Below are 20,759 nucleotides of genomic sequence, written 5' to 3' on the forward strand. Positions count from 1 at the left end.
TCTTTTTCTTCTTTTATTTATCTTTATTCCCTCATTATGTTGTTGTCTATGACTTTGTGAAGAACCAGCTGGCACGCTTGCTGCTGCTACCGCTGCTGGTGTTGCCTTCGTTCTGGCCCTGAAGGTTCTGGATCGTGGGAATGCTGGGGGCGTCGTTGCCACCGCCGCCTCCTCGAAGAGGCTTGGCGATCCTGCTGCCGGCGTTGGCAAAGCTAAAGCCACCAGGCGAGTTAAGACCGCGAGTGCTGCCGGCCTTGGCCAGCTCGAGTCGCTCCTTGACAGCGGCAAGCTGAACCTCGAACCTAGGTGATCGTTAGTGAATTTCATTAGAAAAGGACTGTCATTCAGGGGTACATACTTGTGGTTCGCAGCGGCCATCTTCTCCTGACTATCCTGTAGCAGGCTCTCCAGGCTCTGGATACGCTCGTTTCGTGCAATCAGCTTGCGCTCGGCGATAGCAACCTCCTTCTTGAGAGCAGAGTTTTGCTCGACCAGCTGGCGCTGGACCTGGGTGAGTTGCTCCAGGTTCCTCTCGAGGAAGGCCATCTTCTTCTGTTGCGCCCTGTTGTTGGACGATCGGAGAACGTTGTTATATTGCTCTCGGGTTTCGTCTAAGGAAATCTCGAGCTCGACAACACGCTCACAGCGGTTTTGAAGATCACGCATGAGACTCTTCTTCATGACGTCAAACTCGGCGATCTGTTGCTGGATCGTCTTGCCGTTAGCCATTGGCGCAGTAGCGCCAGCCTTGACACGCTGTTGAAGGTCCTCAATAAGGGTCTTCATTCTTGTGTTCTCGGCTGCCTTCTGAGCAATGTCCTCCTTCAGCTCCTCGACAAACTGTGACTGGGCAGTCTGGCGGTTCGCAAAAGCGTTCTCAAGTCGGGCCTTGACCTCCTCGATATCCTCAGGGCCCAAGTTACGGGTAAGAATCTCCTCGTACTCGGCCTGGACAGCCTCAAGACGGGCTTCAAGTTCTTGCCTCCTCCTTGAGTCAGACTCGCTTGAGGAAGTGCTATACATGGAAAGCTCTGCTTGTCGAACAATGCCCTGGGTTTCCACCAATCGAGCTTTGAGTGCCTTAAACTCATCGGGGGCGATGTTGTCGCCAGTCGCACTGAGCTCATGAAGCGAGTCGACCTTCTCGATCGTCTCAGCGATATGGCGCTCATTCTCGCTAAACACTTCGCCACCCAAGTCGAAGCCAGCCATCATCTTGGCCATCTTCTCGGCCTTCCTCTTCTCCTTCTCGTCGAGAGCGGCACCACTCTCCTTGGCGCTCATCTTGACATCGAGGAGCTGCTGCTTCACCTCGTCGAGTTCGGTGGTGAGTTCCGAGTTAGCCTCCTTCAAGGCGTCCATTGTGATCTGAGCTTCCTTGCTCTCGAATGTGAGCCTCTCCAGTTGCATCTTGAATTCGTTAACCTCGGTTGTGAGCTTCTCGTTCTCCTTGCCGACTTTGCTGTCGTGATCCTTGAGGTAAGCCAGCTCCTCCTTGGTCTCTCGCAGCTGCTTCTCAGCCGACGCAGCTTGAGACTCCTTCTCCGAGATCTGGTCCTGCAGTTCGTTCTCTCGTCGTAGGAACTCCTCCCTCTCGTCCTTGTCAAGCGGCAAGCTGGGAGTGCCAGCTCTGTCGGATATCGCAGGTGTTTCTGATCGGCTATCTGATATTAATGAAGGAGTGGATGGTCGTGTCGATGTCCTGGCATCGGCCTTGGTTCTAGCAACGGCATCGGTAGTCAAAGGTGTGGCCCATCTCTCCTTGGGGACAGCTTCACCAGCACGCCACATCTGAATTTCGCCCTCGAGGGAGGAGATGTAGCTCTCGAAGTTCGTAACCTGCCCTTGCGCTTTCTTGAGAAGGGACTTGAGTTCGGCAGGACTCAGCTCGGCATTGACCTTGGCCTTGTTCTTGATCGACTTGGCTCGCATACCGAATCTTAGTGTACCCAATGTTTCGGCATCGTTGTAACTGCTGGGCGAACAGTTGATGATGAGGGTTGTCCGACTGTTACCACCAAGAGACTCTTGCAAGATACGTGTCAACTTGGAGTCTCGGTAAGGAATATGTGAGGATTTGCCATCGGTCAAGGCGTTGATGACCATTCCCAGGGCACTCAAACTCTTGTTGATCTTTTTGGCTTCCTCCAGAGTCTGTCCACTGGCACCGGTCTTGCCAACCTTTTCACTACCGGCCAAATCGACAAGGAATAGCTGTCCGCTTTTTGCTGAGCCGGTTTCGACATTCTTCTGTGTGATGGTGATGACAAAGATGGAGTGGGATCGTGAGGACTCCTGGTTCATGTTCGTAGCGGCGACAGCTCGGGCATTTCCACCTCTCCTCATGACCTCGTACACTTCTTGGACACTAGAGACGTAGATTTCCAAAAGACCCTTGACATATACACCTCGGTTCTTCTCTTCGTGGACGGGCAGGTTGTCGTTCTGCGGTGCAAGCAGATCTCGAATCCTCTCCATGTAGATTTCCATATAACTGACGCGGACCGTGTACTCGATGGTGCCGGGACTGGACATGATGCTGGCAAAGATCTGCTCGACGATACGGGGAATAATACCTCGACCCTCATCGTCGTCGATGTTGGTGCCCATCATGGTATAAGACTTACCGGCACCGGTCTGACCGTAGGCGAAGACGGTTCCGTTGTATCCATTGAGAATATCGTCGACGGTAGATCGGATCGAAAAGTCGAAAATGTCTTGTTGTTTACATCCCATATCAAAGACTCGGTCAAAGGTGAAGCTACCCTGCGCCTCCTTGGACTGCCGAACATGTTAGCTGTGAGGTCTCACCGTATGTTGACGTTGCCGTGAACAGTAACGCAACGCAAAGCAAAGCAACGCAAAATGGCAAGACATACGGCGACGGTACAGGTATCCTCGCCATCGAAGGACACGATGGGCTTTCCGCCCGACTCAAGCTCGACCTTGTTCTGAGGTCGAAACCTGGCCACGACCTTGATACTATTTGCGGACGACATGTTGAACGCAGGCTGTGTGTCACGCAACAAACGTTATCATCGGCCGCGGTGCTTTGCTGTCGTCCCGAGAGAAAGGGAAAAAAAGTCGGGCTCGATCGTTGGTTGCTCTGAAGCGAACCCTTCAGGGGGGGTGAGGGGGGTCGCAGAAGATGCGGGCCGTAAGTTTGTTGCAATGAGCCACAAAATGGCGGCGAGAGGGGGGACCTCAAACAAAGAGACAGAGAGGGGACGAGGATAAGAAGGGGATGTTTAGACTTCGATAAAGGGAGATGGGCTCTAAACAAAGGCCGAGTCGTGGGTGCAGATCAAGGCAGAGCCAAGATGCAAGCAGGGTTTCCGTGATTCGCTGGCAGGGCGTACGGTTGTGTATAGAATAATATGCACGATAATGTTGTTTAGGTGTGGTTTGACGTGCGATCAGCAATAAAAAGTATCGACGACTGTCAACAACAAATGAATGCCAACCTAACGTCCCAGGTGTGTTGTTGGCAACCAGAGGCGGTGGGCATTTGTTGGAGAACGGGGCCTCATGAAAGGTGATAGGTCAGACACGGAGAGACGCGCGCCAGGAGGGGCCGAAACAGGGACTCACCCTCAAGCGTGAGGGCTGCTCCAGGGGGTCGGTGTCCTATAATTTAGGGGACTCTTTAGAGGTTTTGGGTTTTTTTACCCCTTGGAGATTAGGCTTCCCGGAGGGATGTGCCTAGAAAGAACGTTGAACTCTGAAGCTGTGGCCCAGATTGTTGGTCTTGTTTCACTTGATCGGTGCAATTTGGAGATTTGCCGGGGTCTTTGGCTCACTGTTATCAGGTATCAGGTTGTTGCGTCGAGGGATTCATCATGGTGCTGTCAGTAGGTAGTCAACACACTACCTATTATGGCAAATGGCCAATCATTACCTAGCCTGAAGCATTCAATATGAAGTGCATTAAATTGTATTAAATTATCCGCTCATGGCAATGACTGCTTTACAAAAGGAGGATATTAAGTTCATGCAACGATAACAAGCGTTCTTTGGCAAAGTGTCACATGAACCCAACCGATAAGAGTCATTAAACATGTCGCCATTCCTGACAAGCCAGGACACACAATGCACCCCCACCATTCGACACATATCGCTTCATTAGAGAGCATTTTCAAGGTAGTTAGTTCACTTCGCTGAGAGTCATTCTCGGGCAATAAACAAAGGCGCTACAAGAAACATTAAACTCCTTTCTTCATGATGAACCCTTGTGATATCATAAGCTAACGTTCCCGGGGCTTCCTAGACGCTTGCAACGCCTCGAATGCAGTTTAGTCAGTGTAAAACTCCTCGCACCCCAAAACGCCATGTACATAAAATGTCTTGCAGCTTTGGGCTGCAGAGCACTTTTCATCGTTTGAGCAACCTGATCTGTCACCTTGTTGGACAGGCCGACGTTGGCATACCGTTCTCTATCCCTTTTGGAGTTTGGCCGTTCAGTCTTCCCAGCTCTTCTCCACTGTCTCTCTGACACGCTTGGTGTATTCCTTTCGGTTGTCCTTGTATAGGTTGGAAGCTTCGACGTTTGCAGGTGAACCAGTGTTAGGGTCGTTAAGTAAACTGTAGAAAGATCAGCGCACGTCTTTAATCGGTGACTATTTATGCTGCCCACCTTTGAATACTGGTCAAGACAGCGGCGACATCGTACGTAGGGCTCCATCGGTTTTGTAGAATGTCGAGACAAAGCTCTCCAGTAGCGTAGACGTTAGGGTGGAACATCTGGCTGATGAACTTGACTTGGGGAGGCTTGTTGGGATATTGCTCTTCGAACTGCATCACAAGTCGAAAGGTGCCATCTTCAAAGGGAGTGTCTGCGGGGCCGATGATGACGGCGTTCCTACAAGACGTATGATGAGTATTTGTGTTCAAGATCGGCGACGTCGACGAGGGCGTACGAACCAGGTCATGACATTGTCTGGTACAGGTGAAGCAGAGACGCCGGCGGGGGGGTCGGTCTGCATGCGCTATCACGAGAGTCAGCGAGGTTTGATCTGGAGGCAATCGTCAAAAATTGCGAACCTTGAAGTCTCGCATGAGACGGCGACGAGCGGCGGTAGACATGATAGCGACTGGGTCAAAAGGCGAGAACGGATGTAAAGATAGAAGCTGAATGCTGTTAAGCGAGCGAAATCGTTACGTGAATCCTGTGTTTGACGAATATTTCTACCAGGCGAAATGATTTGCATGCACGGTTCACTGTCTTGAGATTTGGCGGTGCAAGATGATGAGCGGAGATGGAGATTGGTCATGGACGACTGGTCGATGATTCAGATTCCACAGCGGAGGAGTTGGGTGATGCAATCTACCAATCAAGCATGCTTATCGGTCTGGCCTATCAATGCACGGTGAGAGGTCCACCTCGCGTTTGGCTCACCTGCTCACCGAGAATGCCACACGTGACCCGGCCGAGCCGCAAGCACTTCGAACCATCCTCGGAGCCTACCAAGATTTTGAATGGTGTTTGATTTGCTTTATAAGCATCAGGTCCTTTTTCGAGTCTTGATGAGGAACTTTTCTTGGACAAAATTGATCCCATGCTCACATGCTGACTGTCAAAATGCTTATTTTATCCCCCACTACCCGGAGCTTTCACATGGTCGCGGGGGACGAAGGCCGCTCTGAGAACTAAAGTATGGGATTTCGGAACCGACAACTAATTCCGATGAAGGAGAAGCTATCAAACTGAAGTAAATTACACGACAATGATACAGGCAGCGGTGGAAAGAGTCCGTCCCCAGATCTGACAAATAGGTACCTCAGACTGTAAGCCAATGCCACCGTTTAGCTTGTACCCCAGATTCGACGTCACCTGTACAAGTCCCCCGGATTTGTAGTTCTCGGCACGGGAGAGCTTGTGGCCGCCACCTCGGGCCCTCCCCCGCTGAAAGCCGAAGAGGACCGAAGCGGATGTATATTGCCATATTACTACGATACCCGAGGTCGTCTTGTCTTCTTCTTACTTATTCCTTCAGTCCATTCCCATCCTCTTCTTTTCTCTCCGTTCTGCCTGTCCTGTTACGTCTTGATACCCCCCTCATATACATCAGAATGTCTCCTGCTCAACTAAGATCCGCTGGCCGGCTGGCCCAGCTTGCTGGACATGTGAATGGCGCGCGACAGTTCTCTACACGGCCTGCTCTGCGCAAGGAGATCCAGGATGCTTATATCCTAAGCGCCGCTCGAACTCCTACAGCAAAGGTACAATATTGCATAATTCAACTGCTATGAACGCAACTTATTAACACATTCCTAGTTCAATGGCTCGTTCCTGTCAGTATCGGCTCCTAAGCTCGGCGCTGTCGCTATCAAGTCGGCCCTGGAAAAGTCAAAGGTCCCCGTCGAGAAGATCACCGATGTCTACATGGGCAATGTGCTTCAGGGTTCCGTTGGTCAAGCGCCTGCTCGACAGGCCGCCATCTTCGCTGGTCTACCCAAGGAGATCGAGGCTACCACTATTAACAAGGTCTGCGCTTCTGGACTCAAGGCCGTTGCTCTGGCTGCTCAGAACATTCAGCTGGGTCTTTCTGAGGCTCAGATCGCCGGTGGCATGGAGAACATGTCACAGGTCCCATACTACGTGCCCCGCGCCAGTGGTCTTCCTGCCTTTGGCCATGTTAAGATGGAGGATGGTCTTATTAAGGACGGTCTGACTGATGTTTATGATCAATTCCACATGGGCAACTGCGCCGAGAACACTGTCAAGAACTATAAAATTACCCGCGAGCAGCAGGACGAGTACGCTATCCAGTCATACCGCAATGCGCAAAAGGCATGGGCCGACAAGGCCTTTGCTGACGAGATCGCCCCCGTTACCGTCAAGTCACGAAAGGGCGAGACTGTTATCGACACCGATGAAGGATTCAACGAGGTCAAGTTCGACAAGATCCCTACACTGAAGCCCGCTTTCGTTCGTGACGGAAGTGGCACTGTCACCGCTGCAAACTCATCGACTCTTAACGATGGTGCTAGCGCTCTTGTCCTCGGAAGCAAGGCTATTGCCCAACAGTACGGCTCTGGCTCGCGCGTTCTGGCCAAGATCTGCGGTTATGCTGATGCTGCCACTTCTCCCATTGACTTCCCTATCGCTCCCGCCAAGGCTGTCCCCATTGCTCTCGAGCGTGCCGGTATCACCAAGGATCAGGTTGCCATCTGGGAGTTCAACGAGGCATTCGCCAGCGTGATCCTCGCCAACTCTAAGATTCTGGGTCTTGAGGGCGCCAAGGTTAACCCTCTGGGTGGTGCTATCTCACTGGGCCATGCTCTTGGTAGCTCTGGTTCAAGAATCTTGACAACCCTGCTACATCAGCTGAAGCCTGGTGAGTATGGTGTCGCTGCTATTTGCAACGGTGGTGGTGCTGCGACTGCACTGGTCGTCCAGCGTGTTGAGTCTGTATAAAAAGGATTATGAGTTATAACGATAGAATATTTATGATTGGTAGTAGAGAAACAAAGTAAAATAAAATAAAAATTGAATACTAACAAGTATGGTCGGTCATCTCAGTGCCACATATATTTTTTACCTGCTATGTGTATGCCATTACTTCTAGGGACCGTTGAGCAGTTGTCATGATCTCTCAGTGCAGGGTAACATGATGAGCACCGACGATCCCATGTTACTGATAAGCTGTCATGATGAGCCATCGTCTCACATAAAGTAGCACTATATTCCACTGGCAAAACAGCATTAACTTAGGTAGTTACCTTTGAGTGCTAGGCTTGAGTTCATTGGCTACCTAATAATGAGACTATTTTAGTTGGTGAGTGTTTGGGAAGAACAATGGGAGATGTTCTTGCTGTTCCTTTCACAGAGACTGAGACAGTGGAGCCATACTATTTTCCACTCACTCACTGACCTTACTCACCTGGAAGCTCAGCTCAACCTCACCTCTCAACTCAATCTTAACCCTCTCTCTCTCCTCTAACCTCCATCTCCGCCATCACTCGCGATGCCTCTAGTCCTCGACTTCCTCACTCAGATCCGCAATTTCATCCGCACTCAAAATGGCGACGAGCTTCGCGCCTGGCTCCAGGTAGAGCCTAATTCTCCTCAGCAATACCACAACCTCGCATCTGAGCTACGCTCTCAATTCCGCCAGCAAGGCCTTGACAACATCGTTGAAAGGACGCTACCTCAGGAAGATGACGTCCCAGAAGGTCAGGCTACTGTGTGGCCTGGATTTGTGGCCTTTATGAAGGACTACATGGCCTTTTGGCGCGACGTCAATTATGATGATTTGCTGGGCGCGCATCAATTGCTTAGTGGGCTTGTCAAGTATGATATCAAACATTGGATGAATCATGGCCACGAGAACTAATATTCGATACTATAGCTCCTGCGCAACCGCTTTTGCTCATCCTACCTACGGCGCCATGCTCTTGAAGACGAGCATGTCCCTGTCAGAGACGCTGGCTCGTCTCACAATGTCTTTGAACAAACGTCCTGACCTGGCGCGTCGTCTACGTGCTGTCGATGAGGATAAGAGCATAGCCGAATCTTCAGCAGAAATCATTCAAAAAATCTTCACAACATGTCTCACAGATCGATCCAGCGGTCGTTATGCGAAACCAGAGGGTAAAAAGGTTGGCGTTTACATGTTTGCCAACCTCGTTCTCAAGCTTCTATTTGCAGTATGTGACAACCCAGTACACCATAAGATATATCGCTGACCATATGAAAGTGCCGAAGAACACATCTCGCCAAAATGATCTTTGTCAACATTTCCACCATCTCTCCGCCACTATCTCTCTACCCTGCTGCTCAGCGCGTCACATTCCTCTACTACCTAGGCCGCTTCAACTTCTCAAACAACCACTACCTCCGGGCTGCGCTGTGCCTTGAGGGAGCATACCTTCAGACCCCATCGCAGCTGGTCTCTCACCGGACTAACATTCTCACTTATCTTATCCCCTGCAATATCCTTCTTGGACGCTTTCCATCACAATTATTGCTTCAGCGCCCAGAATGTCAGACTCTAGCGCCTGTTTTCTTTCCCATTTGCCAGGCTATCAGATCTGGTAACTTTATCCAATTTCAGCAGCATCTTGCGCAGCACGAGACATGGCTCTTTGAGAAGGGCTTGCTTTTAACCCTCGGTAACCGACTACGACCTCTGCTCTGGCGCTCACTAAGCAGAAAGACTTTCCTCCTCACATACGTCCCGCCCACCGATGCATCATCCCGAAAAGCCGCGACACTTGACCTTGCAGACCTTCACACACTCGGTGTATACCTTCAACACCGCCTCGAAGGCTGGCTTCCAGCCGGGCCAAACTCACTTGGTCGTTCCCATACCGTCAACCCTCTCCTTATGAAAGCCCTCGAGAACAATGCTCAAAATCCCGAAGCCACATCTACACTAGCTCCGCCACCCGGAGGGCCCAAATCTCTCCGGCCTAACGAGGGTATGATCTGGGGTAACGCAGAGGTCACAGTCGAGGACGTGGAGATGACTGTCGCAACGCTTGTTCAGCAGGGTTTGATGCATGGGTTTATCGCTCACGGGCAAGGTCGATTCGCTATTATCGGCGCCAAAGCCAAGGGCAGCCCTGTGCTTGCTGGCTGGCCCAACGTCTGGCAAATAAACCGAGAAAGGAGATATGAAGACTACGATCCTGATGAGGTACCAGGTTGGGTTAAGGAGTAAAAAGCAAGAAGATATGGGTGGTTGAGCTAGACCACCTAGCTTGGATACTTAGATCACAACTCATCTTGATGGCGTTTGTATAATATCATTCTGTACGATACCCAGGGGATAGTAAGATTAGAGTATGGCTATAATGTGAGGATGTACTTTGTGGCAATCAAAACGACCAGACACATATTTCTTTTCCAGTAGCTGCGTGCGACAGCGTTCATCACACCCATTAAATATGTCTAATCGAAAAAAGTGTTTTTATAGTAATAATAAGCCGAGATGGTTGAGCATCATCCCATCGACTAAACCACACCCATCTCCTGCTTTTGTTCAACAACCGTACAAGAAGTTCCCCCCTCCCTCCTAAAACTCTGATTCATGTGTGCATACGTCGTTAATCGCGAGAATAAACTTAAAACCATCGCTTGTTTTCTCCAAACATCCAAAAAGTCTCCAATGTGTGCAAAAAGGGTATATCGACCGTGAAATGAAGCGTTGAAACTTGTATATAATGCCCACGGGCCCACAAGAGAGCCCAGACAAGGGGACTCTTGAAGAATATTATACCCGGGGGCGGGTATTAGCAACCAGCCTTCCCAACAGCCAGAAGACTGCTGGGGAGTCTAGTAATAAGACAATAGACACTATCGCCGATAGGTAGTTGGCTTGATAAGATATGTAAAGTACCAGTAACAAAGGAATGTCGTAGAAAATAGTTTGTGTGAATAGAATGCCAGCTGCGTCAAGGCAGTGGTAAGTGGTCGTCAAAGGATATAGAAATTAGAAGAAACAAGCGGCGGCGATGAATGCGACGACAAGGCCAGCGACAGCAGTGTTGCCTTGATGGCGACCTGCCTCGCTTTCCTTGGACTGAGTGGGAGCCGCTCCAGAGTCGGCCTCAGTGGCGGCAGCGGTCTCCTCGGACTCGGAGGAGGAGTAGGTAGAGGTTCCATTCTCACGGAAGATACCAGGCTTGACAGTGGGGTAGACCTTCTTAGTGGTCTTGTGCTTGGTGGTCTTGGAAGTAGCAGTGGTGAATATGGTTGACGTAGGCTCCTCGGTGGTGGTCTCGGAGGAAGTCTCTTGCTCGGTGGTGCTGCTAGACTCAGCAGAAGAGGTAGTCTCAACACTAGTAGTGGAGCTGGAGGTGGAGGAAGTGGTGGTAGAGAGTGCCGAAGTGGTGGGCTCAGCGGTAGTCGAAGGCTCCTGGGTGGTAGAGACAACCGGCTCTTTGGAAGTGGTCTTGGCCGCGGCTGTGGTAGAGGGCTCAGCCTCAACGGTAGAAGACTCGGTCTCTTCGTCATCGTCATCACCGCCGGATGAGCCTTTGCCAGCGGAGAAGGCAACGATCTGAGCAGTGCTGCCCTTTTGCACGGTAACAACACAGAAGGCAGCGCCGCCAGCACCCTTAGCGGAAAGGCTGCTGCCAACGTTACCCTCACCCTTGGTAGGATCGATCTTGCAAGGAAGGCCATTGCAACCACCGTCAGGGCACTGAATCTCAACACCGAAGTCGGGCAGCTTGCTCTTCAGAGCTGAGTCCTCCCAGATAGGGTTCCAGCCAATCTTGACAAAGGTCTGGCCGTTGGCCTCAGTGTTAGCACCGGCAACGTAGGGGCTCCAGTTGCCAATGGGCTCAGACTCGGTACCCCAGATGCAGCCCTCCTCACCAGTACCAGGGGGGTTGATGTAGAAGCTGTATGATCGTTAGAGATCTTCGATGATCAACAAAGACTCAAGTGACTTACTGAGCAGCGGTGGAGCACCAGTACGAAGATCCGGGAACAGCCAGAGTTGCACTAGATGTAACAAGAGTAGGGATAAGCATAGCCTCGTTACCAGGCAGGACAGTCTGGCACCAAGACATCTTTGAACCACACTTGTTAACGGCCTCAATGGAACCAGTGCCAGAAACACAGTTGGGCTTGCCCTTGAAAGGCTTCTCAATTTCACCGTTCTTGTTGCAGAAGAGACCTCCGTTCTGAAAAGTGTTAGTTGAGTGTATCGAAGTTGCTAGATAATACAGGTCAGGCGTACCATTGAAGCGGGATACTCATAAGTAGAATCCGGATCCCATTGGTTCATAACCATACCGGGCTTGCAGGCAAAAGGGCAGTAAGATCCAGGCTTGCACTCCTGATCGGGGCTCATAGCCCAACCGGCGTTCTTCGCATCGGGAGTGACGGCGACCATGTTGGGGTCATCGGTAGGGAACTGGCATTGTCCACCACGCTTCTCAAGAGTCGAAGACTGAACGGGAAGATGTTGTCGCAAGTGCTCAAGACCATTGTGACGGTGACCGTGTTGCTTGCCAGCGACCATTGATGGCGCAGATAAGGCGCCCAGAAGGGCAGCCGAAAGGTTGATGAGTCTCATTGAGATTGTCGTCGGTGAATACGAGTCGATTTCGTTTCGGTAAATTCCAGAACGGGTTGTTCTTATTTTATATGCGCGAATACCTCCAGTCCTTCAACTAATTGTCACGAACGAGACATATATCCTGACGGGCGTTTGATAAAAGAGTGTAATTGTCGTCGAGCAACAGAACGAGTGATGCAGCTGACGAGGAAAGGTCGATGAACTCGCGGACCAGCGACAGAAACGTTTTAACAAAGCAAGGAAACAAAAAAGAATGAGTGACAGGCAAGGAAGCAAGGGACATGAATATTAAGAGATCGACAGGTGCACGAGATGGATATGGATCCCCAGGAAATGAGCCATGGGCAGAAGCGCGGACACCAGCGCAGTCACCCACAACAAGGAGATTGAGCTGCAGGCGAGGCCGTCGTCTGAGTGGGCTCGTGGTCAGGCCCCATGCTGAGCCATGGCCTCACGGTACCTGCATGGAACTGAGAGACCCTGTTCATGTGTGGATGCCCTCCTGTGACGGGGGGTCGAGTAATGTAACCGTCTCCAATCACACGTCGGCATGTCTGACCCCTGGCCTTGATCTAGCCAATCCTGTTGAGACGGTGCCTGGTTCGAGTTCTTGGCTCAGGGGATCACGCTCGGAGCAGATTAGAGTCTACCATATCATGTCAAGGTGATGCTTAATTGTGCAGCTCTCGATGCCAAAGAGGGATGACTTCTGCGGCCCATGGTACCAGCATGTTCGGAACGAGGGCCGGATGGGGCAACGGCATCGTTTTCCACCAAGGCTCGCTGTAAGAGAGATCCTGGGGTTCAGGTTCGTTCAGATCATCTAACCACCATTGTCTCGGTTCTGCTTCTCGTTCAAATTCAGATTTTGATTCTGGATTGTCTCGTCCCTGATTTTAGGAAATGGCGTCCATGTGTCATTGCACTCTCGACACGCTACCCCTGGACGTTTTCCTGTGGCTTGCGACAGAGACTCAGATTGGCCAGCAGGCTCTTAAGGCCCCTGACGAATGGTTTTTTCCCGCAGCCTTTGCGACCATGGTTCCTGGGCCAATGTGTCTTTGGTTAGCGTTCAAACAGTCCCCAGACGGCTCGGAGCCACAACTGACAGCCTACTCAACGCGTGCTGTGCCACTCGCAATTGGCCAGGGAGACGCGCTTGAGTGCTGAAGTCTAGAGGGCGAGTCAGCTCTTCTCGTCAAAATAAGATTGATGGCAGCAGTCACCTTCCAAAGAGGGGTCAGTAATTTCACTGATCGTTAGTGTATTCGGCTGGAGATCGACGTCATGCTCCCCTGTTAGTGTGAATGGTCGGTGGAATAAAGTTGACAATATCCGTACGAGAAACGACGAGTTTCGGGATAATATAAACACTTTTGGCGCCATCTCGATGTTTATGAGCCGCTTATACAAATAGTATGAGTTGGGTTGAACATATCGTGAAGCAGAATGACAGGAAGAGATCGAGACAGTCACACTCACACGTGACTCAACAGCTCCTTCTAGCATCGTGGAGGTTTGACTCGTTCTCTCACAAGACTCTCGCATGGAATCTATCATGTTTCGAATATCGGTGTGATTCAAACTGAAAATGTCTTGAAACTTCTCAATCCTTTTCTCTTCAGCTGAACGATACATTGAAAGAGGGGCATTATACGATACGAGCCACCGATATCGCATCACTGAGGATCCGAATGTCGCTTAAAATCGCTAAACATTCCTAGGATTTATAGCATCCGGGGACTGATCAATGCATATTATCCATGTAATGCGATAAGGACAGGCGATTCATGCTCGCCTCTACATCCTGCCAGTAGGAATAGATAAGTTAAAGATGTGTCAGGCGATACGTTAAGCGGATAATATGCCACCACGGTCACCCCTATGCATTCTGCCAACTTCTAACGAAACTAAGATGCTAAGATCTATAACAACGGAATGTCTCGGTAGTTTAGTAGTACAAATCAAGCATGGTTTTTTTTGTAGTATGATTCAATTGGAATTTGTACCATACCTAGCCATTACTTGTGACAAGAGCCCATTGAAGGGAGAGCTGAGGTTGAAGCAAAAAGACACGATGCTCCAGGGTAAATCAAGGGTTTAGGATCGAATCAATCAGGTCGTGGTCGGTAGTTGACGGTTCCAGAACTGGGCGTTTTTCTCAGTGGATAAAGTGTAATTTTAAAGCATCGAGAGCCGTGTCTCGTCTCGACTCAAAACAATAAACAATGAATATGACGAGCTCGAAGCGGGAGTGGCGCACGGCACAAGAGAACAAAGTGGATGATGACCTGCATGGCGTTGAAGCCACAATAATAAAAAGGGTTCGAGTTTCAACTATCGGAGTTTGTTTCTGACATCTCGATTACAGCATGGCCTCGGGGGCAAGAAAACAGCGAACCTTAATATACGGTATCAAAATAAACTCATTAAAAGTTAACCTAATCTTAGGCTATACTACCTAAGTCTTTTTTGTCACCTAGGATCAAGGTCTTGTGTTTTCTTTCCTCCCCTAGCATGGCTATTAAAAATCTGCGAAACATTGCTATAACTGAAACGTCTAATATAATTGACTTTTACCTATTGAAGTTGATCATGAACATGGTGACCTGGACATGTTTGTTTATCTGAACGATGTGCCAACAATGCTTGAATATTGCAAGAACCACAAAGCAAAGGGAGATAATAAGCGAAATGTTTACAAACAGTGGAGATGTTTCTCCCCCATTCTACAGAGTAGCCAAGAAACAAAACAAAACATCTGTAAATCGGCTGTGCTTACATCCGCAGGCCATAGCAGAGGCCGATGATAATTATAACTACCTTACGTGGTTAAATTGATGAATAAACCAAGCCAACTCCTCACTCAACTTGGGAAAACCTGGCCAACAAACCCAACAAATCCATCTCATTCGACACTTTGACCGGATCGTTCAGTCTCCGTGAGAATCAAAATGCCGTTGGTGCTGACAGGAATCCCCCATCGCAGATAGAAGCGCTTACTCGATTATTTTTGGAGGAGGGGGTTGGCGATTACTGCGCGTTGGCGTCGCTTGCACAGCCCACGAACCCTCGAAATAGCGGCAAACAACCAATCAACGACACTCGCTCAGCACCAAGGCCGCTGGGATGAGGCTGGTAAACAAGACGGATATGCCATCTTCCGTAGGATGTTGACTATTTTTGACTGTGCTGTGCTGGGCAGAGCATCTGAAGCTGTCTTGTTCCTGGCTTGGGTCTGACAGCTCAGCACCGTGAGTCTTGTGTCTGGGTTCATGTGCTTATTTGGAAGATGAGAGAGAATATGGGTATAAGAAGATGGTGGTGTCCGGTCGAGATTGGAGATATAGATATCATTCATAGCATCACTCAAGCATTACAAGTCTTACAATCACAACAATCTCATCTCATCTCATTATCCTCTTCAAACTCTCAACATCTTTCACAATGAAGTTCACCACTGCTCTCGTCTCCGCCGTCCTGGCCTTCACCTCCTTCGCCGAGGCAGCTCCTCGCAACACTCGACGAGGAGAATCTAGCAAGCCTCTCAGTCTGACTGCCCAGCTTCGACTCGCTGATACGTAAGCAGCCCCCAACCATGGCTTGGCTAAGAAGACCACATGACTAACACATCGTCTTCAGTGCCGCTGACCGCTTTGCTCTCCTCCCCGAGGACGATGACTTTGTCTTTGACTTCAACAAGAAGCAGGACAACCCTGGAAAGGGCGGCGAGCTCATCGCTGCTAACCGTGCCAACTTCCCTGCTCTTGTTGGTACTGGCGCTGGCATGGCCTTTGGCAGAATCGATCGTGAGTTTCTCCTATACCATCTCGATAAAACAACACTCACAAGTTATCAGCCTGTGGCATGAACACTCTTCACGTTCACCCTCGCTCCGCTGAACTCCAAGTCGTCACCTCCGGTCGTCTCATCACCGAGATGGTCCCCGAGAACGGCGTCCTCGACAAGGATGGCAAGCGTCGTGTTATCCGCACCGAGCTCACAGCCAACATGATGACTCCCTTCTATCAAGGATCCATCCACACTCAGTTCAACCCTGACTGCGAACCTGCTACCTTCATAGCTACCTTTGCGACTGAGGACTTTGGCACTGGCCAGATCGCTGATGAACTTGTGTCTCTGAGCGACGATGTTATCGCTGCCACCTTTGGCCAGAGCATCGCTGGCGAGGATATCGACAAGGTCCGCCAGGCTGTTCCTAAGAGCATTGCTCTGGGTGTTGACAAGTGCCTTGAGACCTGTGGCCTCAAGAAGCGATCCATCTAAGAGGGAGTCTTCTTTATCTTTCTTTCCTTCTTTCTTCAAAACTTAGCATGGAATGAGCATGTGAACGATGTTTCTTCCCCTGGCGTTATTCCTTGGCTTAGTAGCATAGACGGAGATACCCTCGTTCTACGTAGTAGATATTGATAGGATCCGGCAAGTTGTTCATAGATAGCATTTGGTACATATCATACAAGTTTTTCTTTCATCTAGTTTACATACATCAGGATACAAAGCCCAAAGTCACACTTAACACCATCCCTTTACAGACCCTTTTCGCGATGACCAACGACCTTGGCAAAAGAGTCAAAGGACATTGTCATCGAGTGCCGCCCCGCAGTCTTGCTTCTCAAATGGTTATCATAGTCCAGCATCTCCTTGTACGGGACCTTGGCAATAATCTCAACAACTCTAGCCGAAGACTTCTTACCGCGCAGCGAAGTGATAGAATCATACGGATCAGGGGGCGTGTAAATCTTGGACACATCGATATGATCCTCGCCAGTCGACTCAGCAGATCGATCATTGACCTCAAGAACCTGACCACCAGCACCAGCAGTGACATCATGCTGTACCGTACCGGCGACAACCTCTGGACATGTGATTGTAACATGCATGATAGGCTCAAGAATGCCGATCTTTTCTTTCTCGAAAGCATCGCGAAGAGCAGCCTGGACGGCAGTCCTAGCGGCAGTGCTGAAATGTCCTCCCGTGGGAGTTTCACAGGCGCCGGGTTCTGTATCCAACGCGATAGTAACGTGGCACCCGTGAATGGGAGCTGCACGACGAGGGCCCCTCGCCAGACCTGCGATGGCTCCGTTGAGAAGCTGCGCCCTCGCCTCTTCTGGGTCAAAGTCGAGAGTGCTAGTCTCATCTGTCAAGGGAATAGCGACGTGGTATATGTTGCCGTCTCGCTCGACGCATGACTCTAATAAAGTCTCGTGATGATGGTTTTCAAGTGGAGATAGGACAACAGTACATGAAGCTTTGCCGGGTTTGCCGGCGACGGGACGATCAAAGACTGTGTATTGTGGCCGTGTAGGCTCTGTGACGCATTCCTTGTAGTCAACTTCGATAGGACCGAAGTCGGCATCGATCTTGTACTTTTGCTTCATGTTGTATAGTGATACATCGAGATGAAGCTTGCCCATCCCCTGAATTGTGAATTGTTCTGTTTTGGGATCTCGGCTGTACCGTAGACTCGGATCTTCTCTTGTTGTGTTTTCCAAGGCTATTTGGAGCTGTTGAGCAGCAACGTTACCGTATGGCTCAACTTGTAGAAACGCCACGGGTGGTGGAATCTCGGGAGGTCGAATCTTGACATGGCGGAAGTTCTCAGGGATGGGCTTGTTGGCATTCATCGTCACAAGTGTATCGCCTGTACGGGCTTTCTTCAGTCCTCTCAAAGCTCCGATCTGCCCGACACCCAGCGATTGAATATCCTGTGTCTTGTTGGCAGCAATCTGAAGAATGCCCATGGGCTTTTCGTGTGTAAGAATATTGGTGTTGAAACTTGCTGCGTTTCTGGTAAGTGTGCCGTGATAAACTCGCACGAAGCTGATGACACCCTCCTTGGGATGATTGAAGACCTTGAAGACCGAAGAAATAGACGCAACCTGGTTCCTCGCGGACTTGGGGCTGTTTTCGAGAACTTCTGTCAAGCGATGCTTTGCTGACCCGACTCGGACTTCTGCTGATGGACGTTCGTCTGGGCTTGGTAGATAATCGGCGATGGCGTCCATCAGTGGCTCAACACCAATATGTCGGAAGCTTGAGCCGGCGAAGACTGGAATGGCCCGACCATCACCACTTCTGATAACTCGCCGAATAGCCTCTTTTATCAAAGCACCATCGATGTTTTCGTTCTCAGCCAGAAACTCATCCATGATAGCCTCATCAAAATCCGCAAGACCCTCAACCAAGGCCTGTCTCGCAGTCTCAATCTCTGGTAAAAGATCCTTGTTAGAACTTGAGAGCTTCTCTTTAAGTTCCTCAGTATTGTATCGCTTCTTTTCACGTTCCGACTTCCATCGGTATCCGACTCTGTTGACAATATCAATCACACCAACAAAATCCTCTTTCTCCCACCAAGGGATCTGACAGACAAGCGGCCATCCTTTCAGACGCGTACCGATCTCAAGAACAGCTTTTTTGAACGAAGCACCCTCTCGATCAAGTTTGTTGCAGTACACTATACGGGGGACTTTGAACTCATGAGCAGATCCCCATACTCTTTCTGTGTGAGCTTCAACGCCTTTGACTGAGTCGATGATACAGACTGCTCCATCGAGAATGGGCAGACAACGGTCAACTTCGAAACGAAAGTCTTGATGGCCGGGTGTGTCGATGAGGTTGATTGTCTTTGTGTGTTCTCCTGGTGCGAGTGCTTGGTGTCTAGGCCAGTGGAATGTGATAGCTGCTGATTGAATGGTGATGCCTCTTTCCCGCTCCAGGTCGAGGAAGTCGGTTACTGTATTTCCAGAGTCGACATCTGAGTTTTGTTAGTATATTTGATGAGTGAATCCAAGATATGGATATGTTTACCTCCAACACGTTGCGTGACACCACTATAATAGAGCATTCGCTCAGTAGTAGTAGTTTTACCCTGTAAAGTATGAGGCCAAGTCATTTTGTGATTTCTGATTTCTTACTTACAGCGTCAACATGAGCTATAATACCAATATTTCGAATGTTGTGTAGTTGAGTATCATGATGAGCCTGATGCATAGCTCTCCGACTCAAATTCATGAGCTCTTTATGGCGCCATTGACGGGCGAGACAACGGCCCGAGCCTTTCACAGCCGGGCCATTCCGTAACAAGGATAAAATGATCATTCCAGTCTCGGAAATAAACCAAGATTCGAATGCTTCATCTCAGTCTCTCCCTTCTTTTCTTTGTCTTTTGAGGTTGATTTTGAGCTTTCTCTGCTGTTTTTGGACATGCTTTGATGTCATTCGCCAAAATCATGCTTCAACTCCACCACCAACTCCTGATCATCAGCCTCTACATTTTCATTGGCCAAACCCCCCCGTAAAAGAATTCCAAGGCACCCAAAAATTGAAGCTTAGGTTGGTCCCGTCTGGGTCTGGGTCTGCTGGGTCTGGGGGGCCTTGGCTGAGGCGTAGCCTGTCGTTAGCTTCAAACTTGGGGCTACCTACGTAATCTTGCTCCTTGTGCTTTTCACCTCCCGTCTCTGCCTCCGTCTCCGTCTTCGTCACCCTGCAACACTTACATACGCCTCCCATCACAATTCGTCTGCCTTTTGACGCGACTGCCCTCAAACTGCTGCCTACGCGATACTTTTCAGTATTAAACTCGACTCTACCTCGATTCCTTACGGCGCAGTCCTCTAATCAATTCATAACTCAATCATCATGGAGCTCTCTGACATCTTGTGAGTAGCTACATTGCACTATAGTATCGTCACGAGAACAAGTCGCTAACCATCGCTCTCAACTGTAGCCGCATTGTCAACTTGGCTGTTGGTGTTATTACCGTCCTCGGTGGTATCGCGTCCATCTTCCATCTCGGCCTGTACGTACAACCCAATCTGCGCCGAGTGATCAATTCGCATTCAGGCGACGACTCGATATCACGAATACTGACAATGCCTTTGTAGTCAACCCATTGTTGTCGGCGCTTACATGATCGTCTTCGGTCTCGTCATTGCTCTGCTCGGTACGTTGCGACACTGACCGAACTTCCCATGCGCCAAGTCTTAACAGATCACAGAGTTTCAGATTCCTCCCCAGGTCTCCCGACATGCCTCGTTCATGTTCTCCTTCATCGGCCGTGGTGTCTGTGAGTAATTACCTACCAAAGGCCACACTAATATATCGCTAATAGCCCCAAGTCTACGTCTTCATTGGCTGCCTTCTATTGGGCAACTTCATTCTTAGCAAGATCGCCGGTAGCATCATCGGCATTGTCGGTCTAGGCTACATCGCCCTCGAGTTCGTCCCCTCCATCGAGCCCCCCAGCAACATGCGCGAGGCCGAAGATGCCGGTTGGGGCGCCGAGCAGGTTTAGAATGCCGACGCCTACCATCCGGGATCAACCCCTGCGGTTGCCTCTCCAAACACAGGCGCATAAGCTCTCGCGATGCCCATTCGATCATGATACGAATGACAGCGTAATCGCGCAACAAACGCGGTGAACCAGGACGTATAGGATAAATTACTTGAAAGAACAATGCTACGAGAGGGGGAGTAGAAAGGGCTGTATTTCTATGAATTGCAGACGGGAGGAGAGAATGGAGAGAAAGAGGTGGCTCGTTTCAATAGGATTCAAGACGAAGTTCACGAGAATCAGTTTATAACGATTTGAAGAGGTGAACCATTAGCAAAGAGACATTATTATGGGGACGTCGGGATCGAATATTCTATTGTCTAGTATACCTGATGCTCCCTCATGCCATGAAATCAAACGCCATTATTTCA

General features: G+C 49.9%; 8 protein-coding genes across 8 annotated transcripts; 4 read left to right on the forward strand and 4 right to left on the reverse strand.

Annotated features, from left to right (window-relative positions):
* Positions 1-46: 46 nt before the first annotated feature.
* KLP1 (Kinesin heavy chain) lies at positions 47-2,999 on the reverse strand (the record flags this gene model as incomplete). The annotated part of the gene is made up of 3 exons (XM_044822392.1): positions 47-302; positions 359-2,781; positions 2,880-2,999. 3 exons carry the CDS (start codon positions 2,997-2,999, stop codon positions 47-49), a joined length of 2,799 nt encoding a protein of 932 aa, XP_044683725.1.
* A 1,458-nt stretch (positions 3,000-4,457) lies between these two features.
* UBC2 (Ubiquitin-conjugating enzyme E2 2) lies at positions 4,458-5,082 on the reverse strand (the record flags this gene model as incomplete). Its single annotated transcript, XM_044822393.1, has 4 exons — positions 4,458-4,581; positions 4,634-4,858; positions 4,921-4,985; positions 5,041-5,082. The coding sequence occupies 4 exons, from the start codon at positions 5,080-5,082 to the stop codon at positions 4,458-4,460; spliced, it is 456 nt and encodes a 151-aa protein (XP_044683726.1).
* Positions 5,083-6,069: 987 nt separating this feature from the next.
* J7337_004702 (uncharacterized protein) lies at positions 6,070-7,417 on the forward strand (the record flags this gene model as incomplete). Its single annotated transcript, XM_044822394.1, has 2 exons — positions 6,070-6,219; positions 6,275-7,417. 2 exons carry the CDS (start codon positions 6,070-6,072, stop codon positions 7,415-7,417), a joined length of 1,293 nt encoding a protein of 430 aa, XP_044683727.1.
* Positions 7,418-7,967: 550 nt separating this feature from the next.
* J7337_004703 (uncharacterized protein) lies at positions 7,968-9,665 on the forward strand (the record flags this gene model as incomplete). Its single annotated transcript, XM_044822395.1, has 3 exons — positions 7,968-8,293; positions 8,352-8,649; positions 8,700-9,665. The coding sequence occupies 3 exons, from the start codon at positions 7,968-7,970 to the stop codon at positions 9,663-9,665; spliced, it is 1,590 nt and encodes a 529-aa protein (XP_044683728.1).
* A 771-nt stretch (positions 9,666-10,436) lies between these two features.
* J7337_004704 (uncharacterized protein) lies at positions 10,437-12,032 on the reverse strand (the record flags this gene model as incomplete). The annotated part of the gene is made up of 3 exons (XM_044822396.1): positions 10,437-11,352; positions 11,405-11,637; positions 11,694-12,032. The coding sequence occupies 3 exons, from the start codon at positions 12,030-12,032 to the stop codon at positions 10,437-10,439; spliced, it is 1,488 nt and encodes a 495-aa protein (XP_044683729.1).
* A 3,450-nt stretch (positions 12,033-15,482) lies between these two features.
* On the forward strand, positions 15,483-16,322 carry J7337_004705 (uncharacterized protein; the record flags this gene model as incomplete). The annotated part of the gene is made up of 3 exons (XM_044822397.1): positions 15,483-15,616; positions 15,678-15,844; positions 15,895-16,322. The coding sequence occupies 3 exons, from the start codon at positions 15,483-15,485 to the stop codon at positions 16,320-16,322; spliced, it is 729 nt and encodes a 242-aa protein (XP_044683730.1).
* A 260-nt stretch (positions 16,323-16,582) lies between these two features.
* J7337_004706 (uncharacterized protein) lies at positions 16,583-18,948 on the reverse strand (the record flags this gene model as incomplete). Its single annotated transcript, XM_044822398.1, has 2 exons — positions 16,583-18,810; positions 18,864-18,948. The coding sequence occupies 2 exons, from the start codon at positions 18,946-18,948 to the stop codon at positions 16,583-16,585; spliced, it is 2,313 nt and encodes a 770-aa protein (XP_044683731.1).
* A 746-nt stretch (positions 18,949-19,694) lies between these two features.
* Positions 19,695-20,349, forward strand: J7337_004707 (uncharacterized protein; the record flags this gene model as incomplete). Its single annotated transcript, XM_044822399.1, has 5 exons — positions 19,695-19,714; positions 19,783-19,854; positions 19,940-19,998; positions 20,053-20,117; positions 20,167-20,349. 5 exons carry the CDS (start codon positions 19,695-19,697, stop codon positions 20,347-20,349), a joined length of 399 nt encoding a protein of 132 aa, XP_044683732.1.
* Between the last annotated feature and the right edge of the window lie 410 nt (positions 20,350-20,759).

The sequence above is a fragment of the Fusarium musae genome, chromosome 3 (genome assembly GCF_019915245.1).
Source record: "Fusarium musae strain F31 chromosome 3, whole genome shotgun sequence".
Lineage (NCBI taxonomy): Eukaryota > Fungi > Ascomycota > Sordariomycetes > Hypocreales > Nectriaceae > Fusarium > Fusarium musae.